Consider the following 24,011-nt stretch of genomic DNA (forward strand, 5'->3'; position numbering starts at 1 on the left):
GCAAATAACAACTCTGAGTCAAGCTATAGCAAAGGCCACAAAAAAAAAACAATTTCTGTTTGAGAAATGTCCTATTTGTGAAATCAGCTGATTTATAGCCCCAAGCTTCATTTACACCGCGCTTCGACAATCAGAGGTCCAATGACTACGCTTCCTATGACCAAGCTAAGCATTTCTGCATCAGTGTTGGCAATCCCAAACTTTTCCCAGTGGATTCTGCACAGGCTCGTTTCAGTGAGTTCAAAAGCACACGTATACCGGTGTATGGAGTTGGACGGGCCGTGGTGCATCCCCGCCGCTGCCACAGGATCCTGAGGCTTTCTGTTCATCACAGGCGGCGGACACATTCCTGACGCCACCTGAGGAGGCATGCCGCCCATGTTGGGGCCCATAGCAGGGCCATACGGCCTCGTACCCATCTGCCCCGGACCCATGCGTCCCGGAGGCATCCCTCCATACTGCCCCCCTCCACCCTGCCCTGCCATAGGGTTGATGGAGCCGCCCATGCCAGGACCACTCGGATAGTTAGCGTTCGGCATGCCTCCGTAACCCGGCGGCCTCGGGTAACCTGTGCAACAGATTAAGGTTAATGTACACTCTATAGGCTCGTGTAAAATATGATTGATGTTCTGGTGTTCAGTCAAAGCGAAGCTTCTCACCTTGTGGTCCATACTGGCCACCCTGCGGCACATAGTTGCCCATGGTGTTGTTTTGTGGGAAGGAACCCATCCCACTATGCATTTGGCTTCCAGATGACTGCCGTGGGGATAAAGTTGACCCGGGTTGAGGAGAGCCGTACGTCATCTGAGGGTTCCTCATGTATACTGTAGAGAGCAGACACAGTTACGCTACAGTAAACCACCCTCGAGGTTAAGCTTTCATGCTAGGTGTGCTTTTGGTGTGGATCCAGGCGCATCCGAGCTGAACTCGTGTGCACAGCACAGAGTAAATGTGAAAATGGTGGTCCGTACAGCTTGTGTAGACACCAATGAAGCTCACAACTCAAAAACAATATGGTCAAATATGCATAAGCGAACCACAATGTACGATGTTTATGTAGAGAGTCCATAGAAATAGCTTTCAGGGACCTTATTCCTAATTCCAGAATACATCAGGAAATATAGTCCACTTTTGGCTGAAGATTACGAGGGAAAAAAAACTAATTGCCTTTTTTCTGGGGGGGGGGGGGGGGGGGGGGGATATGGTTTCATGTGCATGTTTGTAGGGCTGCACAATTTAGCCAAAATTGTATGATTATACATCAATATGAATATAAAATGATAAAAAAAAACCTATAATAATATTTCTTTAAATAATAATAACTCATTATTTATTACAAAATCAAAATATAAAAATTACAAAACATGAAATGACTATTGCTATTAATAACAATATTACTATTTCTAATGCAAAATTATTTAAAACTACATTGATTAAAAAATCCAAATCTTTAATATCAATATGACTAAAATAGTCACACAATGCCATGCTTTACTCAGACTAAACAATTAATTAAAACGCAGCCTTCACAATTAGAAAACAGCACTAATCCATATTGCGATTTCAGTTTTATTTCAATTAATCGTGCAGCAAAGTCAAATTGTAAACATTTATAAAAGGTCACAAGACTCACCTCTATCCTGACCCATGGAGGAATGTAACACACCATCCGACTGGACACTCGAGGGTCTGGGGGGCATCTGGGTTCCTATAAGAGGGGTAAACGCCAAAGTTAAACTAATGGGCAACTTATGATAATATGTGACCCTGGAGCACAAAACCAGTCTTAAGTCGCTGGGGTATATCTGTAGCAATAGCCAAAAATACATTGTATGGGTCAAAATTATCCATTTTTCTTTTATGCCAAAAATCATTAGGATATTAAGTAAAGATCATGTTCCATGAAGATATTTTGTACATTTATTAACATAAATATCAAAACTTAATTTCTGATTAGTAATATGCATTGCCAATTACTTAATTTGGACAACTTTAAAGGTGATTTTCTCAATATTTTTTTGTACCCTCAGATTCCAGATTTTCCAAATAGTTGTATCTCGGCCAAATATTGTCCAAACCATACACCAATGGAAAGCTTATTTATTATAGCTTATTTTCTTAAATATAATTGAAGATGATGTATAAATTGAAATATAATAAATTAAACCCTTATGACTGGTTTTGTGGTCCAGGGTCACATTATTCTTTGAAAAAACGAAATACACTTCTGCATTTCTGCCTACACTGAACTATACTGTTAGTGCAAATAATACTAAACAAACTGCATAAATAAGAGTCCCACCAGGCATGGCTCCGGGTGAGAGGGGTCCCGTGCGCGAGGCTGGGCCGCTGGCAGGTGAGCCCACAGGTGAGGGCGACGGGCCGCGGATCCCGGGCAGGTGAGGGGAGGTGTGGGGCGAGAAGGGTGACTGCGCTGGGTTGCTCTGCTCCCCCTGACTGCTGGACACTCCTGACGTGCTGACACCCGGACTCAGAGCGCCCTCCGCGCCTGTGGGGAGATCATCGATGGAGCCAGACAGATCCTGCACAGGAGAACCAGACCAACAGAAACGTGGTGTTAGTGGCGTTTGATTAGGCAAGCCTCTCCATTACTGCGGCTCATTCACAGCCATTTGAACAAACCCCTGAGTGCTCGTCCCACACTGTACTACAGACATGAATGAAAGCTCAAATCACATGATTTATTGAGGAGAGACATGCTAGTAGTTTCTATGGAAGCCCTAAGAGGACATATTGATGGAAAAAAATATGAAATTATTTCAATTCTTTTGCATTCATTTGCTAAACTTTCGCGTTCGCTCTCAGACGTTTTGCTGCTGATTGAAATATGAGATGGGAGGAAAAGCTATACTTCTACGCTTTCACAAAGTTTCTCTGGGGAGCACAATACTTTTGTGAATGTACAAAGAAAGTTACTCCAGAGAATGCAAAAGTCTTGCAAGTGATCTCACAAACTATTTTTCCATGCATCTCATATTTTGCCCATAAGAGCACCATTTAAAAAAAATAAAATAAAAAAATAAAAACCTGTGGCTGATAAAATGAGCAATTATTGAACCGACTCTCATTGAAGTAGTAACCTCAACCATGTCGACAAACCAAAAAAAAGGTACAGAATTGAGGATAGGCTGTTTTGACAAGCAACTAGCCAGAAACCACTCAAAACAACAAATACAGCAACATAAAAACCCCTAGCAACTTTACTTTTGGTATATTGGGACCAGCATCTTGCTTCTGTTTTAGAAACAATGTAATAGTTACTGTTAGCATAATACATCACATCATGCTAAAACCCTCACTGAGGCATTTGGAGTCTCAATTTAAATCTTAAAGGGGCAGTTCACCCAAAAATCTTAAATTAAGAGACCACTAGGAAAATTCTCAGTTCTTCTGGATTTATGATTTATAGTTTGAGTAAAATGTCATTTTTGTTTCATACTGTAAACTACTGATGACATTTCTTTCATGTTAAAGCATGAAATGACAATAGGTCAAAACAACAAAAAAAGATGCCATGTTTTCAGACATGTTTACATTCATTTTTAAACAACCAATACCGACGTTTTAACTTCAGAAGAGTTTAGAAATCAATATTTGGTGGAATAACCACAACAGATGAAAATTGTTATTTTGGCCAATTGTCATTTTCTGCAACAAAAAAAGGCTTTAAATTACTTTTATTATGACAGGACAGATCAGAACTGACAGGAAGCAAAGTAGGAGAGAGAGAGATAGGCGGGATAGGGAAATGTCCTCGAGCCGGGATTCGAACTCGGGACGCCAGTAGCACAACGGCGATGTATGTTAGCGCACTGCCCACAAGGCTATTGCCACTGAATCCAATTTTTACATTTGGACGAAATCTTACAAACCCATACCTAGTAAATCCAGAGAAACTGAGAATTTAAGTGGTCTCTTACATTGTTTTACACATAGCTGTACGAGTATATTTTCTATTATCATTTCTTTTCATCTATTGAAAGTCCACACATCCAACATTTTTCATCCCCCCAACGGCGCAAAGAGGTAAAAGCAATTAAATAAACCAAGCGGTTTAATCAGGTCTTCTAAACAGAAGCTCTAACATGCTTTCACGGACGTGTGAGAAAAACTTATTCATTTTCAAGCCAGCATATTTGAGCTGGTGTTTCCCATATTTGATGAGCCCGATGTGTGCTGATCAATGTTTGTGAGAAAAAAAAAATCTTAATTCATATTTGTAAATATATGTTCAAATTCATTCAAATTCATTTTTCATAAAGTCTGACACGTTTGGTTTTGTGAACTTTCAATGAAGAAGATAAAAAAACTACTTTAACTGTATTTTAAAGATGAACGAAAGTCTTTTAGGTTTATTAACCACATGAGTGTGAGTAAACAATGACCGTTTTCATTTCTGGGTGCACTATCCCTGTAAATCCATCTAGGTAAACATACTGGTAGACCTAAGCAATTGGCTAGTCAGTTGTTGGATGATTAGTTGACCAAAACAACCTAGCATTGTTGCATCTTGTTTAGCACAGGCGAACACTGCTTACAATTTCTGTATAAAATAACTCCAGTTGACAGAGTGACAAAGTGTCATAAAGCAGGGCAAACATCAGTGAAATTTACACAAACGGTCCATAACAAAAACACATAACAGAAAAACTAGGCGAACATATCTTGCAAAAAAACAAATAAACTACTATAAAAGACCAGAAAATGTTCACTCAATATACATAAAGCAACCGTGGATATTTTGTGAGACCATGTGTCTTGGATTATTGATGGTTTTGCCCTTACAGAACACAGGCTGCCTGAAAACAAGCCTGAGCGAAATGAGCAGCGAGTCCATATGGGGTGTGATGCTGAAATCAATCTGGCAGTCAGTCATAAAGCCTCTCAGCGGGCGGAGGAGTGTGTGTGTGTGGGAATATTTACACACTCGACTCGCGTCACGTGGAGTGCATGTGCTCAGTGAAAATTTGCAAGCTCATCTGCCAGTCAGATCAGAGAGGGAAAGGGAAAAAAATGGGAGTGGAACGAGAAACACACACACACACACAGAGAGAGAGGCCGACTGGAGCATGGCCAAGTATTCCCATAGAAATCTCACACTCACAGACTGGCTGCGGCCCCAAAGTCGGCGGTTTTGCACTTGAAACGGCGCCCAGTGCTATTTTTGGGCCGTGACCTGCTGGAGGAACCCCAGAGGGAGAGACAGGAGGACGACGCTGATTCAGGCTCCTGTTTTAGCTGCCACACACACACACAGCGTCTGCATGACCCAGCTCTGCTCTCCTAACAGGAAACAATCCTCGGCAGATTGGTGTTTATGTTGGCATGTGTGCATCTAACAGGAGATTCCTGTGTGTGTGTGACCCATGAGGAAGGGGTTTATTACCCGAGAGTGTGGCATAAACCCAGAGTCTTAATGTCTGTGTGTGTCTGTGTTAGGGATGTGCGCTACGACTAATTTGACTGTTGTTTAAACAGAAGTTTTGTATCAGACTAGTCTAAAAGCTAGAAACCCCCAAATATGGCAAAAAAAAAGAAAAAAAGTGCGTGTCTATATAACAGCCTACACTTGAAATACTTAAATGTTTGAACCACACTGTCAAATCCCTCAATGAATTCTGCTAAAAATAGGTCACGATTATGCCGTATGCTGGCCTCGCATTATCATAATTTTAGGCAGTTTTTTAACAGAAAAAAAGAGAGCATACACTCAACAAACCAGTGCATAGCGTATTTATTCAGATCGGCTGGAGCAATGCAGAAATGGACAAATCAAATCAATAGACTGACAGAATTCTTCATTTTCATATAAAGTTAGCCAACATAAAAAAAAAAGTAAAAATAGGAACGTTTATCAATAGCATTAAAACGGCTTTTAAAAATGTACTTCATGTTGGCTATATTGTCTAAAAACAAAACAATGCTAGTTTCACTTACTCAGACCAGGCGCATTTGTTCAGTGAATTTAACACATTAACGTGGTCTGGAGAAAGACGGGACTAGAGGCGATTCTGCACTTGGAAAAAAAATAAAAACGCGCTCGGCAGGAACTGAAGTCACAGGCACGCAGAAATAACTACAAGCAAGCAGACCGTTTCGAAAAAGAGCCTGGAAATCCCGCAGCACCACCAAAGTGGGTCTTCGTTTAGAAGAATAGACGGCGCGGATGGGATCACGGACCGCAGGGACGGGTTGTAGTGTATGAAAGATTGACATTTGCTGGCTTCAGCTAGCCTCCAAGCTAACGCATGCGTGCCTGTATTGAATAAGATTCCGCGTAGTCATTTTGAGCTCGCCGCAACTGACATGAAGAAAACGCATGTGAGACCTGAGGTAAAAAAATGTAGTTTCTGCCCAGATACGCTTTAAAAATATTTATATATTTTGATATGTATTCTTTCAAAAGTTTTTTTTAACGTGTTATTTAAAATTTAAAATGTAACGTTAAAATGATGGTAATTTGAATGATAAAATCATCTTTTTTTTCTCTCGTGTAATTGACTGTTTTCAGTGTCGACTAGTAGGAGCTGTACCGTTTAGTCGACTAGACCTGCACATCCATAGTCTGTGTGTGTGTGTGTGTGTGTGTGTGTGTGTGTGTGTGTGTGTGTGTGTGTGTGTGCGCACAACATGATGCAATGGCACTTGGGAATGTGATCTCAAACCATCACTGATCCCAAAGCGAGGGCATTAATTAATGAAGACACACTGAGGCTCTGTGTGTGTATATACAAACCCAATAACAAAATCACATTCAGGAAACTTCTGCAATTTACATAAGGATTGCTACAAATTCGTTTTGCCTGACGATTAATGGTTAAGACTGTTCAGACACTTCAGTTTACGTTACGTCACAAAACTCTGTACCTTTTCCATTAATGTCAATGTTCACAAAGGACTAATAAATGCAAGGCTTTTCAGAAAACAAATGACGTCACATTCATGTTCACATTAGCATATGAATAGCACTGCAAACTAACCCACAAAAATGTCCAAGGACTTTGGAGTTCATCAAATACTGCATTTGCCATCAACAGAATTATAGTACTTTAGCTCTGTTTAATACATTTAACCATGCAGAAATTCACTGAGAGAATTGCTCAAAGTTTTCCTCCAACATCAAAACAAAAAATGCACAAAAAGAAATCAAGGTTCATTTACATAGAGAAATCTGTTTCTGCATCTTACTTTTTCATTCACAATTAAATTGCCTTTGTACAAATACAGTTTGACTTATGTTACAAAAGATTTCTATTTCAATTAATACTGTTCATTTTAACTTTCTATTCAAAGAATACTGGAAAAAACGTATCATGGTTTCCACAAAAATAAGCAACAAAACGGTATCAGAATGATTTGTGAAGGATCGTGTGATTCTGAAGACTGGAGTCATGATGCTGAAAATACAGCTTTGATCACAGCAATAAACTACATTTTATATATGCTCAAATAGAAAATAGGTTTATAACCTGCAATAATTTCACAACTTTACTGTTATTACTGTAAGTTGAACAAATAAATTTATATAAATGTCAATACATTTAAAGGATAACTCTTAAAGGATAACTTTGCACAGTTGCATTGTCAGTAGCACATGTAAATGACAGTAGATTATGTAAATGAACATCATTTGTTGGCAAAAGTAAAAAAAAAAAAGCCAGATGAAGGAAAATGTGTGTGATTTTTGCAGACAAATATATTTGTGAGCAGGTAACATGGAGAAAGTTCATTAACATATACTACTCACATAGTAACAATACAAAGCTGGTTGAAAACAGACAAAGCTGTCTTGTGCTAAGTGCTATTGGCCTTAATATTTAATCTGAAGAGAGTTCAAACAAACTGGGATAAACAGAGACAAAAGCACAGTGAGAGAGTTTCACTGCTTAATAACAGAAAGAAATAGCTGATCCCACTCTTTAACTGTGGCTTCAGGCCACTACCATAAGAGCAGTCATCTGACCGACGGCTGAGCGTTTATCTTAACCCCTGCTGTCCCGACAGGAGCGTCACATGAACCTGTCTGACCCCGTGATCTCTAGAGGTCACGGCACGAGAGCAACACGTTACATGGTCTGACCACAGCAATACATCACACCGACCGCAGCACCAGTTCACAGACAGACGCCGCTTATCCTTTACTCTCTCTCTCTCTCTCTCTCTGGCTGAGCTTCAAAACAAATGTGCTTCTTAACACTGGAGCACCCTACATGACTTTTGCCCTGATTCACAGTCCAGAGAAGTCCACGTTTGGTTGCAAAAACTCTTATGTGAGTGCAGATTTTGGTCAGCTGGGGTTGACAGATTTCAGTTAATGTTGTAGTGAATAACAGACACGTTCTGATACATTTATCTTCAGACTGAGAGTTGATTCTAGGGCTGTAAAATTGATTAATCACGATTAATCCAAAATAATCTAAATGTGACCCTGGAGCACAAAACCAGTCATAAGGGTACATTTTTCAAAATTGAAATGTATACATCACCTGAAAGCGTGTATACATTTAATAAATAATAAATAAGCTTTCCATTGCTGTATGGTTTGTTATGATAGGACAATATTTGGCTGAGATACAACTATTTGAAAATCTGGAATCTGAGGGGGCCAAAAAAATCTAAATATTGAGAAAATCGCCTTTAAAGTTGTTCAAATTAAGTTCTTAGCAATGCATATTAATAATCAAAAATTAAGTTGATATATTTACAGTATTAAATTTACAAAATATCGTCATGGAACATTTACTTAATATCCTAATGATTTTTGGCATAAAAAAAAAAATAAATCAATAATTTTGACCCACACAATGTATTGTTGGCTATTGCTACAAATATACCCCAGCAACTTAAGACTGCTTTTGTGCTCCAGGATCACAAAAATATATTACATATATTTCTTAAATCTATACATGCATGCATGCGTATTTATACACATAAATATTAGGGATGGTAAGATTCACCACATCAGTGCATCGGCATAAAAGACGCAATGCATCGATTTAAAAAAAGTGTGTATTGGTACAAGTTGGCATTTGCATCACAATGCATTGTTTCCATCATATTTGCTTTGGTAAAAATCTGCTTCATATGCATCTAATGTATCGTATCGCTGGCTATGCATCAAGATTTATTTCACATCGGCCTCAGTTATAGAGATGCACATCCCTAGTAAAGTACAAACACATTGTGTAAACACACATTTTTATTTTAAAAGCGATTAATCGATTGTACAGCCCTACTTCATTCAGTCACTGGAGATCAAACATGAATGGGGCTGGAAGTCCAGCTAAAACCAGACAAACAGCTTAGGCTGGTTTCAACTTCAACTTTTGCCTTTTTCAACAGGGCCTAATTTGTTCTGTGATCATTTACAAAGTTTGATGCTTAGTGTTTGAAAATATGTTCAGACTTTAAAATTCATATGCATTACAGCTTGATCTCAGTTTATAATAGTTTTACAATATTAACGCTGCAATGATTAGCCTATGCCATTTATGCAGAAACTTTGCTTACTGTAATAACATGTCAGCAGCAAAAGCCACATTCTGCTAACAACAAAAACCCTCAAACACAAATGGTTTTGTTGACTTGTGAAACATTATAACAGTTCACTGTTAGCATAGCACAAAGCTGCTACATACAGCCCCTGACAGCACATAAATTCACAAATGTAGCCAAAAGATCATCCTAAAATTAAAAAAAACAAAGAAAACTGTCAAAGAAAACAGCACTAAACATGCTCAATGTCTCTAAAAATACTATTAGAGAGGCTGGTATCTGTGGCAGCCATTTTATGCTCAAATTAGCGCCAGCACTAGCCTGTCGGTCAGCTCTCAAAACAGACTAAATCTAGTCTACTTAAAACACGTCTGCAGCTCCAACCAGATTTGCAGAAGCAGTGACTTCAGCTAGTCTAAAAACAACATGTTTCTCTCATAAAACAGGCCAGTGAGTGGAGAATATCAGAAGTCTCCCCGGCAGCCATGTTGTTTCAGCACAGTGAGAAACTCAAAGGAGTCGCTTCTAAACTCTATTCTGATGCGGTTTGTGATGAGCTGAAGGGAAATCCTGTCAGAGACATAAGACAGCGGCGAAACAGTCACAGATTCAGTGTGACCCTCGCTGGCCCAGGACGACTTCTGTTCTCACACACACACACACACACACACACACCCATTCATCTGCTGCCAAAACGGCAGAATGTGGAAGAGAGGAAAGGAGGACAGGAACACACACACACACACACAAGCAGCTGCATGGTGAGGTTGCCATAGCAACTGTCTCCACGTGCTTGACACATTAGTGCAAAGTCGCGACGCCCCTCCCCCAGCGCTGAGATCACACACACACACACACACACACACACACACGTCAATCAACAAACACCGCTGAAGCTCAGTGACGGACCGGCCCGGATGTGTTCACTCACACAGAGCAGATTAACTGTACGATTACAAAGCCACTAATTCTTGCTCTTCACACCCAAATCAGAATAGGATTGGGGGTAGAAGCGTTCCCTACATAGTGAGCAGTGGCTGTGCAGATGTCAGCCATGAGGGGGAGCCACCAGCCCACTGACTGTGAGAGGAGCGGCCTCGACCAGCAGCCATTACTGCCTCCCTCTCAGCGCGCACACACACACACACACACACAGAGCCAGGCATCATTGCTGCTGCTGATTTTAGGGTTAGGGATGTGAACAAAGGATGCAATCAGGGTCTGTGGATCCCTCTTTGATTGGCACCCATTGATCTTCCAGTCATATTCTAGAGAACAGAGCACCGTATGGATTTATGGGTGGGCTCTCTGGACTTGTGTTAGTGAGCATCCTTCTGAAAAGCACCCAGGACAACCGAGCAACCGCCCACACCACAATAGCAACCACCAAGCAATGGAAACCATCCACAGCAATGTGACCGTGAGGTTTTAATGGGTGAGCACCACTAACTACGGCTGTGCAGTTTGGGGAAATTTGAAGTTAAAAAGTAATAATAATAAACTTCACATAAGATAAGACATGATGCTATTGTAATATTTCACTAAAATAAATTGGGTAAGAAAAATACAATAATAATCAATTTTACAGTACAACAGGCTGTGACATTTGCATGAGCAAGCACTAAAAAAACATTTGATACAAATTGCAATCATGATTTTAAATATTAGTTATATAAATATTAAAATAAGACAATACTATTGTAATATTTCACTGTAAAATAAATCTAGTAAGAAAAATATATAATATATAAAATACTACTACTACTAATAATAATAATAATACATTTATTTTACAGTACACTTGGCTGTGACGTTTGCATGAGTAAGCACTACTGAACAAAAAAGTTGCAATTAATGATGCAAATTGCAATTGCAAATAATAATAATAATAACAACAACATAACTATTAAACAAAATAAGACAATTCTATAGTAATTTCACTGTAAAACAAATATCAATAATAATAATAATAATAATAATAAACAGCTCAAAGTTCATATTTATGGCTTAATTTATTTTAAAATATTAAGACATCAAATTTTTATTTTGGCAGACAGGGAGGCCATAAAGCTCCTCTTTTGTTGACAATGGCCAGTTTCTCGTTACACATTTGGAAAGGTTGTTGAATCATGCTGAATTCCCAAATGGTGCCAAACTCAAACTCTGAGCTCATGTGACTGAACCGATGAGACACTGAAAACACCTGATAATGAGCTTCCCGCGTGTGCAGTGCCACACTTCACTCTGAAACATGCAGCAAATGTTACTAAAACACAGTAAAGATGGTGTATATGCCACTAAAAAAAACAGTAAAGATACTGTATATGCCACGCTTCACTCTGAAACACAGCAAATGTTACTAAAACACAGTAAAGATACCGTATATACCACGCTTCACTCTGAAACATGCAGCAAATGTTACTAAAACACAGTAAAGATACTGTATATGCCACGCTTCACTCTGAAACATGCAGCAAATGTTACTAAAACACAGTAAAGATACTGTATATGCCACGCTTCACTCTGAAACATGCAGCAAATGTTACTAAAACACAGTAAAGATGGTGTATATGCCACTAAAAAAAACAGTAAAGATACTGTATATGCCACGCTTCACTCTGAAACACAGCAAATGTTACTAAAACACAGTAAAGATACTGTATATACCACGCTTCACTCTGAAACATGCAGCAAATGTTACTAAAACACAGTAAAGATACTGTATATGCCACGCTTCACTCTGAAACATGCAGCAAATGTTACTAAAACACAGTAAAGATGGTGTATATGCCACAAAAAAAAAAACAGTAAAGATACTGTATATGCCACGCTTCACTCTGAAACACAGCAAATGTTACTAAAACACAGTAAAGATACTGTATATACCACGCTTCACTCTGAAACATGCAGCAAATGTTACTAAAACACAGTAAAGATACTGTATATGCCACTAAAACACAATAAAGATACTGTATATACCACGCTTCACTCTGAAACATGCAGCAAATGTTACTAAAACACAGTAAAGATACTGTATATGCCACTAAAACACAGTAAAGATACTGTATATGCCACTAAAACACAATAAAGATACTGTATTTACCACGCTTTACTCTGAAACATGCAGCAAATGTTACTAAAACACAGTAAAGATGCTGTATATGCCACTAAAACACAGTAAAGATACTGTATATGCCACTAAAACACAATAAAGATACTGTATATACCACGCTTCACTCTGAAACATGCAGCAAATGTTACTAAAACACAATAAAGATACTGTATATACCACGCTTTACTCTGAAATATGTAGCAAATGTTACTAAAACACAGTAAAGATGCTGTATATGCCACTAAAACACAATAAAGATACTGTATATGCCACGCTTCACTCTGAAACATGCAGCAAATGTTACTAAAACACAGTAAAGATACTGTATATACCACGCTCCACTCTGAAACATGCAGCAAATGTTACTAAAACACAGTAAAGATACTGTATATACCACGCTTCACTCTGAAACATGCAGCAAATGTTGTTAAAACACAGTAAAGATACTGTATATGCCACTAAAACACAGTAAAGATACTGTATATGCCACGCTTCACTCTGAAATATGTAGCAAATGTTACTAAAACACAGTAAAGATACTGTATATGCCACGCTTCACTCTGAAACATGCAGCAAATGTTACTAAAACACAGTAAAGATACTGTATATACCACGCTTCACTCTGAAACATGCAGCAAATGTTACTAAAACACAGTAAAGATACTGTATATGCCACGCTTCACTCTGAAACACAGCAAATGTTACTAAAACACAGTAAAGATACTGTATATGCCACTAAAACACAGTAAAGATACTGTATATGCCACGCTTTACTCTGAAACACAGCAAATGTTACTAAAACACAAAGATACTGTATATACCACTAAAACACAATAAAGATACTGTATATACCACGCTTCACTCTGAAATATATAGCAAATGTTACTAAAACACAGTAAAGATACTGTCTATGCCACTAAAACACAGTAAAGATACTGTATATGCCACGCTTCACTCTGAAACACAGCAAATGTTACTAAAACACAGTAAAGATACTGTATATACCACGCTTCATTCTGAAATATATAGCAAATGTTACTAAAACACAGTAAAGATACTGTCTATGCCACTAAAACACAGTAAAGATACTGTATATGCCACGCTTCACTCTGAAACACAGCAAATGTTACTAAAACACAGTAAAGATACTGTATATACCACGCTTCACTCTGAAACATGTAGCAAATGTTACTAAAACACAGTAAAGATACTGTATATGCCACGCTTCACTCTGAAACACAGCAAATGTTACTAAAACACAGTAAAGATACTGTATATACCACGCTTCACTCTGAAACATGCAGCAAATGTTACTAAAACACAGTAAAGATACTGTATATACCACGCTTCATTCTGAAATATGTAGCAAATGTTACTAAAACACAGTAAAGATTCTGTATATGCCACTAAAACACAGTAAAGATACTGTATATCCCACGCTTCACTCTGAAACACAGCAAATGTTACTAAAACACAGTAAAGATACTGTATATACCACGCTTCATTCTGAAATATGTAGCAAATGTTACTAAAACACAGTAAAGATATTGTATATGCCACTAAAACACAGTAAAGATACTGTATATGCCACGCTTCATTCTGAAACACAGCAAATGTTACTAAAACACAGTAAAGATACTGTATATACCACGCTTCACTCTGAAACATGTAGCAAATGTTACTAAAACGCAGTAAAGCGTGGCATACACAGTATCTTTACTGTGTTTTAGTAACATTTGCTGCATGTTTCAGAGTAAAGCGTGGCATATACAGTATCTTTACTGTGTTTTAGGGGCATATACGGTATCTTCACTCTGAAACATGCAGCAAAAGTAAATAAAACAGTAAAGATACTGTACACGCCACGCTTCACTATGACACACGCAGCAAATGTTACTAAAACACAGTAAAGATACTGTATCATGACTTATGCCTTCTCTCAGTCTGTTACTGCATCAGCTGAGCTGTAACAGTGATGGGTGAGTTGAACTCTAAACTGAAGCTGTTAAACAGTGAAGACTCTTTCATGAAGGCTCTGTGTCTCTGTTCACACTCAGGGTCTTATCCTCAAGTCACCCGAGACAAGGGATCCTATTCTAGGGCAATTTTCTTGACTCAGATGCTCAACAGATAAACTGGCTGTTGCATTGAGTCTCATTTTTTTCTGCCAAGTTATAAATACTTCTATTAAATAATGCTTCTCAAAAAAGCACTTCAAGACCGCAGTGGTCTTGGTGCGGCGTCTAGTCTGAACGTCCCCTAATCTCCTCTGGAGTGCTGCCCCGGACTCAAAGTCACCATGAAGAGTGCAAAATTGCTCTGATGAATCTCATAAAATATTAAGCCTCCTTTTGGCACATAGTCGTTAATGAATTTCAATCGGTGTGAAATATTTAAGTAATACAAAAATATATCAAGTCTTAGAGTGCATGTCTACTAGGGCTGTTAAAATGGCTGAAAGACTAAATTTGTATTTTGTACTTTAATATTATCAATATTCGAATTATATTTGAATTTAAAAGGCATAATTTCAGTTAGGGGGAAAAAAGCTTTTGGTTTGTCTCCTGAGGCCACAAGAGGATGCATCGAGCAAAATATCACTAATGCACATTTCTTCAAAGCAATAAAATAACACTACTATCTTTGAAAAAAATGCATAATGTTCAAAATAATGTTTATAAACCATAAGTTGCTTGAACATTTAGAAGCAAAACAGCATTATGTATAAAGTCTCGAGACATGTTTTTTAAAAGTTGAACTTACATTAATTTGACGTCTCGCACAAGAGAGCCGCATGTTTAGAAAACCATCACGCGAGTGCAACGGTGATAGATGTTCCTCTAGAAAATGCGATAAATATGCATTCTGTGTGAACGGCTTGCTTTCAGTTTTGACATAAACATCATCTCTGCGCTGAAGTTCTCTTTTTTCGCAGTATTTTGAATAAAACTGAAGCAGCGCTGCATCTAGTGGGTTCAACTGGACGGACTAAGAAAAAAATTAAAATGCAATGACACATCATCGCATCTTGTGCACCACTGATAAAGCTGCCTGACGCACACCTAAAATTTGTGGACTTTTATTTTAAATTCGACAATATTCGAAATTAAAAAAAAAATTGATAGCCCTAGTGTCTACCATTATTTTAATTTTTTATTTTTTTTAAGGCTAGCGTATCTTTTAAAATTGTTTTCAATAAGAGAGCTGCATTGTTTGAAACGCAAGTAGCGTAATGAGGTTCCGAGCGTCTTTGTCACGCTGAGTACTCGCCGTTTCTGTTTCGTTTTGTTTTTCTTCTCGGCACCAAGAGTTGAGGAACATTCAACAGCGCTCACTGTCTCTTTTTATTTAGCTGTCCATTTACAGTGATGTAAATACATTACATCAAGTCTAATTAATTGTTGATTATTTTCAATTACTTTCAAATTGATGTTATCAATTATTATTATGACTTCATCGATTAGTTGTTGCAGCACTAATTTACAATATTTGTTGTTTAGCAGTAATTTACAATGAATAATCTACTCATCCTATGAAACACTGCAAATGACAATAAACTACTGAAATATATTCAGGATTAAATGTAGTTTATTGCAAAATATTTAAAAATATACCAACATAAGTTGACTGTAGGGAGACTGACACGATTATGGCATTCATCTCCCATGTTTTATGAGACTGCTACTTTTGGCACAGTGTTTCCATGGTAACAGCAACCTACGATTGGTGGATTTTTCTTCAGTATTATGGGTAATGGAGTTCTTCACTTGCAATTCAGCACATTTTTAGAAAGTTTTTTTCGTTGTTGTTTTGTTTTTCCCGAAAATTTCTTCAGCGAGTTGAAATCACACTGGCTACAGGCTTTTACAGAAACATACATCACTTAACCTCAGAACTCCCGGCGTGTCTTGAAACCTCTTACACATTAATCACTACAACTCAATTTATCCATGGGGAAAATGAATGGGATTTTTCCGGAAGCCGACTGTTGCGCTATATGCCACGGTCACTCTCTCTAAGAGTGATTGGATTTAGCAGTAAACCAATCAAAGCTGGAGCCGCCGAGCCAGAGTCTGACAAACGCTCTCTGTGCCTTTTGGTATTTCTCATCCTTTTTTGGTTAATAATAACTGCACTAGATCAAATGTGTTCAATTGACTGAGGGTTTCCACAAGTAAAAATACCCTTCGGTAACACACTGAATAATTTTGTAAACCAAAGGCAATCTCATCATACAGGCACCTCCATCAGAGCTGTAAATAACATTATTCACGTGCATCTGGACTAATCTCTAGTGTTTGATGCCGGCAGGAGGGGTTCTCTGTGTGACTGCATTGGGGGTCTATTGTGTGGGTCACAATAGTAGCGGGAACCACAGATGCTTTGGTAAGGGAGACAGCCACCCGTCTGGGTGGAAACAGAGGGACAGAGAAGGGAGGAGAGGTGGATACTGGGGGGCTGGGTGCCTGACACAGTGGAAAAAAAAACAGCCTGTCTGCCTCGTCTTCTCCAGAGCAACGCCCCTCCCACATCAGAGCAGCCCCAGAGTCAGAGCTGAGCCGAGCGTGGGGCCGCAGACATGAGTGCAGGAAAAACTGCTGGAGCTGCAGACTGAGCACAAGAGACCAGAGAACTCAGATCTGCAAACAGGGAAGGGATTCTGCAGATTCTGTAGCTATTCTTTCTGTGGTTATCATGATCTAAATGTATGCTACTATGGAAGACCAATAGTTAATTACTAAAAAAAAAAAAAAAAAGAAATAATGAAATAATAAATGTTATGAATAATGCAAATGTCAGAATAATGAAATTTCACCATATAAAAATGAGGTTGCTACCATTTCTACAGATGTTACTGATTTTGATAATGAAAAAATTTATTTCTGCATCCTAACTCAAGCTACTACTACAATCAAATGTGCATTTCTAAGATATAAAAAGTAATATTTTTATTAATATTATCAGGCAACAAACCTGTTTCTTGATTTGAAACAATATTACTCCGAACATGCAGATGCAGATGCAGGTTTGCTCAGAATTTGGTCATTTTTTTATTTATTTTTCATGCTCCTTGTGTTTGGAATGAAGTGCAAAATGTACTCAGATTCCACTTGATTTTACCTTATTTAGTGACCATATATTGTTATATTGTTGTTTTATGATTTGTTTTGTGCAAAATATTGTGCTGTCATCTTGACCTGGGCTTTCTGAAAGAAGAGATTGTTAATTAGAGCTCGACCAATATATTGATTTACCGATATTTAAGCATTTTTACCATAATTGGATATCGGTTTTGTAATATCGGATTCACCGATAAACGCCGCCATCTTGTGGCTGTCTTGAGAATTGCACAGGATCGCCATTGCAGCGCGTCTGAGGGGAGACGAGACAACAACAAAGGCGTGCACAGGTACTTGATTTGCTGTAGTTAGTAAACTTTATTTAACATAACAGGCATTAATGAACAAATTAGATGTATTACATAAATGCCTAATGTGCAGTTTATGCAGCTTGGCTCTAAGAAATGGAGACAAACTCAAAGAGTCACATAAAATAAGCCGTCAAGTCCTCTCCCAAAGACGTAACTTTGCCTGAATTAAATAATATGCAGCCATGAATGAGAGCATGTTGGAAATAAAAGTGCTGAATTTAATTCCCTCTCTGTTGTCTATATGGTCATCATTAATCTTGTGAATTCGGAGTCAAGTAAGATAATCCATCAAGTCCTCTCCCAATAAGGACGTAACTTTGCATGAGTTAACCCTTTGGGGTCGGCTGTATGCTCATCATTAATCTTGTGAAGCCGCTTCATATTGCTGTTCACTCAGTGGGTTGATGCTCAGGAAATGCTCCAGCACAGCCAACACATGTAACTTAACAAGATTCACTTGTTTGAAACATGCTAAATTATATTAACATTCACTATACAACCATTTTCTCACCAATAAGCATCTAAATACATCTCTATGGAAATTAATTATTATCTCCGCGAACGATTGCAGTTAGAGTATAGTTCTGTCACTGTGTAATGCATAGATAAACCGCGCTTTCAGCAGGCATTTCGTAATCTAGAATGACAAAAACATTAATAATTCGGATATACCAGTTGAGAAATGCAATAAAATACAATGTTTTGTTTGTTACAGCCTATTTCAATATTCAGTCAATTAACATTATCCAGTGAATTATTCTTCACTCTTTAGCCTATTAAACAGCTTATAAACCTAAAACTGTGGTTTAAAATGAAGTTGATATGACTCCTGTCCTTTATTTTCTCCATTTGAAAACATTAGACATTCTTTTGCCATAATATCAGTGTTGCTGATGATGCTTTTTATAAATATGTTTTTTTATTGTTGCAATGTGAAGATTAAATTTAACATTAAAGACTGTTAATTTGCAACCTTTGTTGTTAAGATGACTGAAAGGAGGAAAACACTAAGAGAAGTATGGACTTCACTCAGTTATTTACTTTATAACAGTAAATAGATATCGGTTCTGCATATCGGTTATCGGCACATAAACATGCAAATAATTGGTATTGGTTATAATAAAAATCAATATCACTAATTGTAATATCTCGAGATTTTCCTAGTTAAATAAAGAACAAAATAATTACTCTTTTAGTACTTTTGAAGAACAAGCAGCATGTACTTATGAACTGGCATACAAGTATAGTTTACTTCAGTATTAAGTATTTTAATGCAATTGTCCATCTGCTTTTTCTAAAGTAAAAAAAAAATAAAAAAAATCACAGCTGGATTTTATATCAAAATATAGTTATTTGTGTATTTTTTTTTTTTCATGCAACCTTTTAATAAATGACTAATCATTCAGTCAAATAAACACTTTACAAATGAAAGATACTTTATCTCATTTAGGCTACTCTTATTTTATTCAGAACTTGTTGGATAAGATTATTTGTAATATGATTAAAGGTACGGCCACATTTACCACTGCTCTAGCACATTTTTGTAGTTGAAATCCAGTAATTTCAATAAGAATCCATGCAATATTAAATTTTGTTCAAAGACAATATTTCACACAGATTTAGCGATATTTAAGTTGGTCACAACAAGGAATTGTGGTGTTAAGCAACTAAAATCTTAATGCATTGCTACACTGTTAAAAACAGAACCATGCACCTTTGCATATTTTGTTAAAAGTGGCCTGGTGCATAAAGTGAATGGGCACAGTCAGCATCAGTGCAAATTATTATTACCATCATCACAAGTTAAAATAAAATATTAAAATCTTAAAGTCTCCAATCAGTAAAATAATAGAAATCTTATTGCATAAGGCATATTCAAAGCCATTTACAATGGTAAACGTGCAAAACAGTTGAAATCCAATAGCATTACAGCACTGCAACTGTAATTTACACAGTCACATCAAAACATGAAAAACATCCGTCTGCGTCACACTGTAGCCGTCTGCTTGCCGCTTGATTTAAATTACACCACAGATATACAGAGGTGTAAACAGCACAGCAGAATCTTCCAGTTGACATTTCTATCATTACATGGTACACTTTGCCACACCATCCAGTCAGTTTAAAACCCGCTAATGTAACCAAACATCTAAATACAAGGGATTACAGTGTCGATTTAAAACGGAAGTAGTTCTAAATAAGAATGGGTTCTAAATTCTAAACCCCATCTGCAAACCTACAAGAAAAAAACACTAGATTGATGCAATTTAGAAAAGTATGGAAGAGGAAAGACAAGGAAAAACAGGAATATTGGGAGAGGCAGTGGAGGGAAAGAGCGAGAGCGAGAGAGAGAGAGAGAGTGCTGCAGTGAGACACGACCTTTGTGCTGCCGTCAGACAAGCCGGAGCGCTGAGAGAGAGAGGGAGAGGGAGAGGGAGGGGGAATGGAGGGCTGAGAGTGGGTGTATGAACAAGAGAGCGAGAGACAGACAACGAAGGGAGGGAAGGAGAAGTATATGCAAGTAAAACGTATTTGATGCATGAATCTTAGAGAAAAAAAAAGTGCAGTGAAAACTGCAGCTTTTCTTGCATCTCGCTTGATTAAACTATCGCACAGGACGAGGGGGAAACTGTGTGTGCAACAGAAAGCGCATGAAGGAGAGCAACGGCCCCTGAACCTGAATAAGCCACGCGCACACAGGAAGACCCAGAATAGCAACAGGAAACACGCCCCAGACTCTGAATACTGCAACGGCACAGCCGCACAAAACAGGCCGAGAGCTGCACTGAACCGCTGCCTTCTCAACAGCATTCAGATCACACAGAGACACAATCAGTTTACAGTTCAAAAGGGACAGTGTTATTCTAAGAGCTCGCAGCAGAAATACACTTAATAAAATTTGATTATACTTTCTTCTGATGAAATTGTGAATAGTGCATGTTAACATGCAAAACGCCACCACAGTGCTGGTGTGTTCTGAGTAACTGCCAGAGCGTTGTGTTGTAAGCGCCAAGAGGAGTCAAAGTTTCCATCCTAATAAGGCATTATTGTGGCGATGGTATAAAGTGTCAATCAGAGATTTTATATCACAGTATGGTAGCTCACATGCATCATGTTTTATAGAGTTATTAAATGCAATAAGATGTCAAAAAATAACTCAATGCAAGATGTGTAGAGTATTCATGCAAACACAGTTGAGTTTTTCCTTAAGTCAATGTAAACACTGGTAAAAACTGAAAGTGTGTCAGTATATTAGGTGTGTGCATTCAGTCTTAAAGTGACAGCAGCCTAATAAACCTGCTGCTGTCTGCGTCATTAATCAAATCAACAAAAAAAGAAAAACACAGTATAATGTTTGTAATAAGAATAGAAACCTTCTTTAATAGGAATCAAATTATTATAATTTCTAAAGAGAAGACTATGCAGGGTTTTATTTTTTTACATTTGATTATTCAATTCTATAGTATTTCTTGCTATGTGTTAAATAAATCTACTGAACCTGAAAAACCTTTAATTTGTATATTTGTTCTATTGTTGGTTTTAAATCTGATTTTAAATAATAAAACAAAAATTACTATATCACAATATACATATCGTTATAGTGAATCTATCGTGAAACAAGTCACATCACCCACCCCTACAACCTAAATCAACCAACTATAAACCTATGAAACCTTTTCTAGTCCCATGATATGACTTGAGACCCTCCTTCAACAAAACTTTGACTTTATTCCTCACAATCTTGAGTTTATTCATTGCAATTCTAAGTTAACATCTTACAATTCTGATTTGTTTTTTCACAATAGCACATATTACAAATTTCAGAGGGGAAAAAATGTCAAGTTGAGCAATATAAACTCTACATTAAGAAAAAGTCTGAGATTTGCTTTATTCCATGGTGGAAATGGGCTTCCATACCAGTCCTATTCATCTCCACCAGGCAAAAACCTTAAGTCTGATTACGTTCATATTTTAGTAAAATACTATAACTATTCTCAAACCACATTTTCTGAGGCATCATTCATGTAGTGCAAAGAGTGCAGGAATGAGCTACAGTTGTTGAAATCACTAACGCTAAGTTTGCGTGAGTATAACAGTCATGCTTGCCTTAGCAAACACTATTAATAAATATAAAAGCTACAGGGAAAAAAAAAAAGAGAAGCATAATACACCACTCTCTGCAACCAGACAGCACAACAAAGAGGGAGTAAGAAAAACAGGGAACCGCAACAAGGCCAAAGCTGTTAGATGGGAAACTAAGTGAAAAGGAACAGGGCAGAAAGGGAGAGGAAAGATGGATGGAAAGAGCCGCATACATCTGACAGTACTGGAGCACTTGGCACTGGTGCTCTGTCAGGGTGGGAATGCTGGGGAAAAATGCGGGTGGTCTTGAAATGATGTCAGCCGCCGGGGTTCCTGTGTGAAAATGGCCGAGTGTCTCGCTCGAACACACTTTTCCTCTCTTCCCTTCTATTTCCTTTCATCCTTAATCCATCCTGACCCCCTCTTTCCCCACTAAATATCCATCTGCTTTCATCACAGTCATTCCTGCAAAACTCAATTTTTGCAGCAACTTGCATAACTAAATACTAGTTTTAATTAACTCTTTTCCCACCATTGACAACATTTTCTGAGCTTTACTGTTATACAGGGGGCGCTATTACACATCTTCTGAAAGAGTACTGAATCCCTGGATCCAAACACAGCGAAGAAGCAGCAGAAGCAGCAATCGTGTATGCAAGCAGATGCATATGTAAAATAACGCAATCAAACATTAACCCTAATGTTACCGAATGAAATGTTGATTCAGGAAGTAGTTTAGGACTGTGAAGCTTTGAATGTGTTGAAGGAAGCAGTCTATTCCATCTGTTTTGAATCAGTTTCAGACGTAGTCTTTTACAGAAACAATAAAAAACTAAAAATTCACAATGTTCCTTTTTTTTTTTACCCATATTAAAGTTTTGAAAAAAAAAAACGCATGAAGCTAAAATAGAAGGTTATTGTTTGTTTAGAAGAGGCTCAGTGCTTTCTTTTGACTTATTGCTTATTTAAATATTCACACAACAAAATATTCTGGGGGCCATGAAGAGTTTGTGAAAATGGCAGAGGCTGGCAGGGAGAGAGTTAAAATATATTTACACAAACTTTTGAGAACACATCTTAAACTAGTCTTTGTAAGTATGATCTGTAAATTAGTAAAACCAATTTAAAATCATAATTTGCGAATTTTGAAAACATACTGTGCAAATATGCAAGCATGTTGCCCTGATGTACGTTTGACGGCTATTAAATAATTGCCTATATACATATATTTTAACAAAAAACTGCATGTGATTTTGATGATGCATCTTAATGTATTGATATCTATTAATCTGTCCCATTTTCTCGTAGCATCTCACTCGTGTTCCCAACAGGCCGAGCCCCTCAGAGTAAGAATTACTACTCCATAAAACCTTTCCACTGGGAGGAGGAGGGAAAAAAAACAGAGCAAGCGAGTGACTAACATGTGACCTTCCCCTCCAGGCCCGAGCACATTGACTTAATATGCATCTTGGAATAAGATGCTGCCAAAAGATTACAGACAAAAGTTTAAGTGACGATTCAAACAGAGCACTTACAGGATGCTGAGGATATTGACCGGGAAAGAAAAGAGTGTGAGAGAGATATAAAAGCAGCGGGGGAAGCGAGGGGCTGAGGGTGACAGACCCCTAAAGTCACGGCGGAGTTTAGGAGTACAGAGAGGAGGCGGATACATCTTGGGATTAGCCGCACTTTGAGGAAGGGGCACAAAAGGCCGTTAGAAAGGAACTGAAGGAGATTAGAAATGACTGGAGGGAGCGTTCATGTTCTCTCACACACAGAGAGGATCTCTCACTTCCAGAGCGTCCCACAATTGAAATCCCAGGCTATTGGAAATCTCCTTGCGCCAGATCTCTGTCGCTCGTATACGTG

The 24,011-nt window shown here is 37.9% G+C and overlaps 1 protein-coding gene across 2 annotated transcripts in view; it reads right to left on the minus strand.

Annotated features, from left to right (window-relative positions):
- LOC306885312 (AT-rich interactive domain-containing protein 1A-like) overlaps positions 1-24,011 on the minus strand; it is a 78,429-nt gene that overhangs the window by 16,505 nt on the left and 37,913 nt on the right. For both annotated transcript variants that reach the window (XM_079441756.1, XM_079441755.1), the window contains 4 exons: positions 2,303-2,543; positions 1,634-1,708; positions 660-824; positions 259-568 (listed from right to left, as the gene is read on the minus strand). In XM_079441756.1, coding sequence (XP_079297882.1) covers positions 259-568; positions 660-824; positions 1,634-1,708; positions 2,303-2,543 — 791 coding nt within the window. The remainder of the gene's footprint in view (positions 1-258; positions 569-659; positions 825-1,633; positions 1,709-2,302; positions 2,544-24,011) is intronic.

This window comes from Barbus barbus (genome assembly GCF_936440315.1).
Source record: "Barbus barbus genome assembly, chromosome: 19".
In the NCBI taxonomy this organism is placed as follows: domain Eukaryota; kingdom Metazoa; phylum Chordata; class Actinopteri; order Cypriniformes; family Cyprinidae; genus Barbus; species Barbus barbus.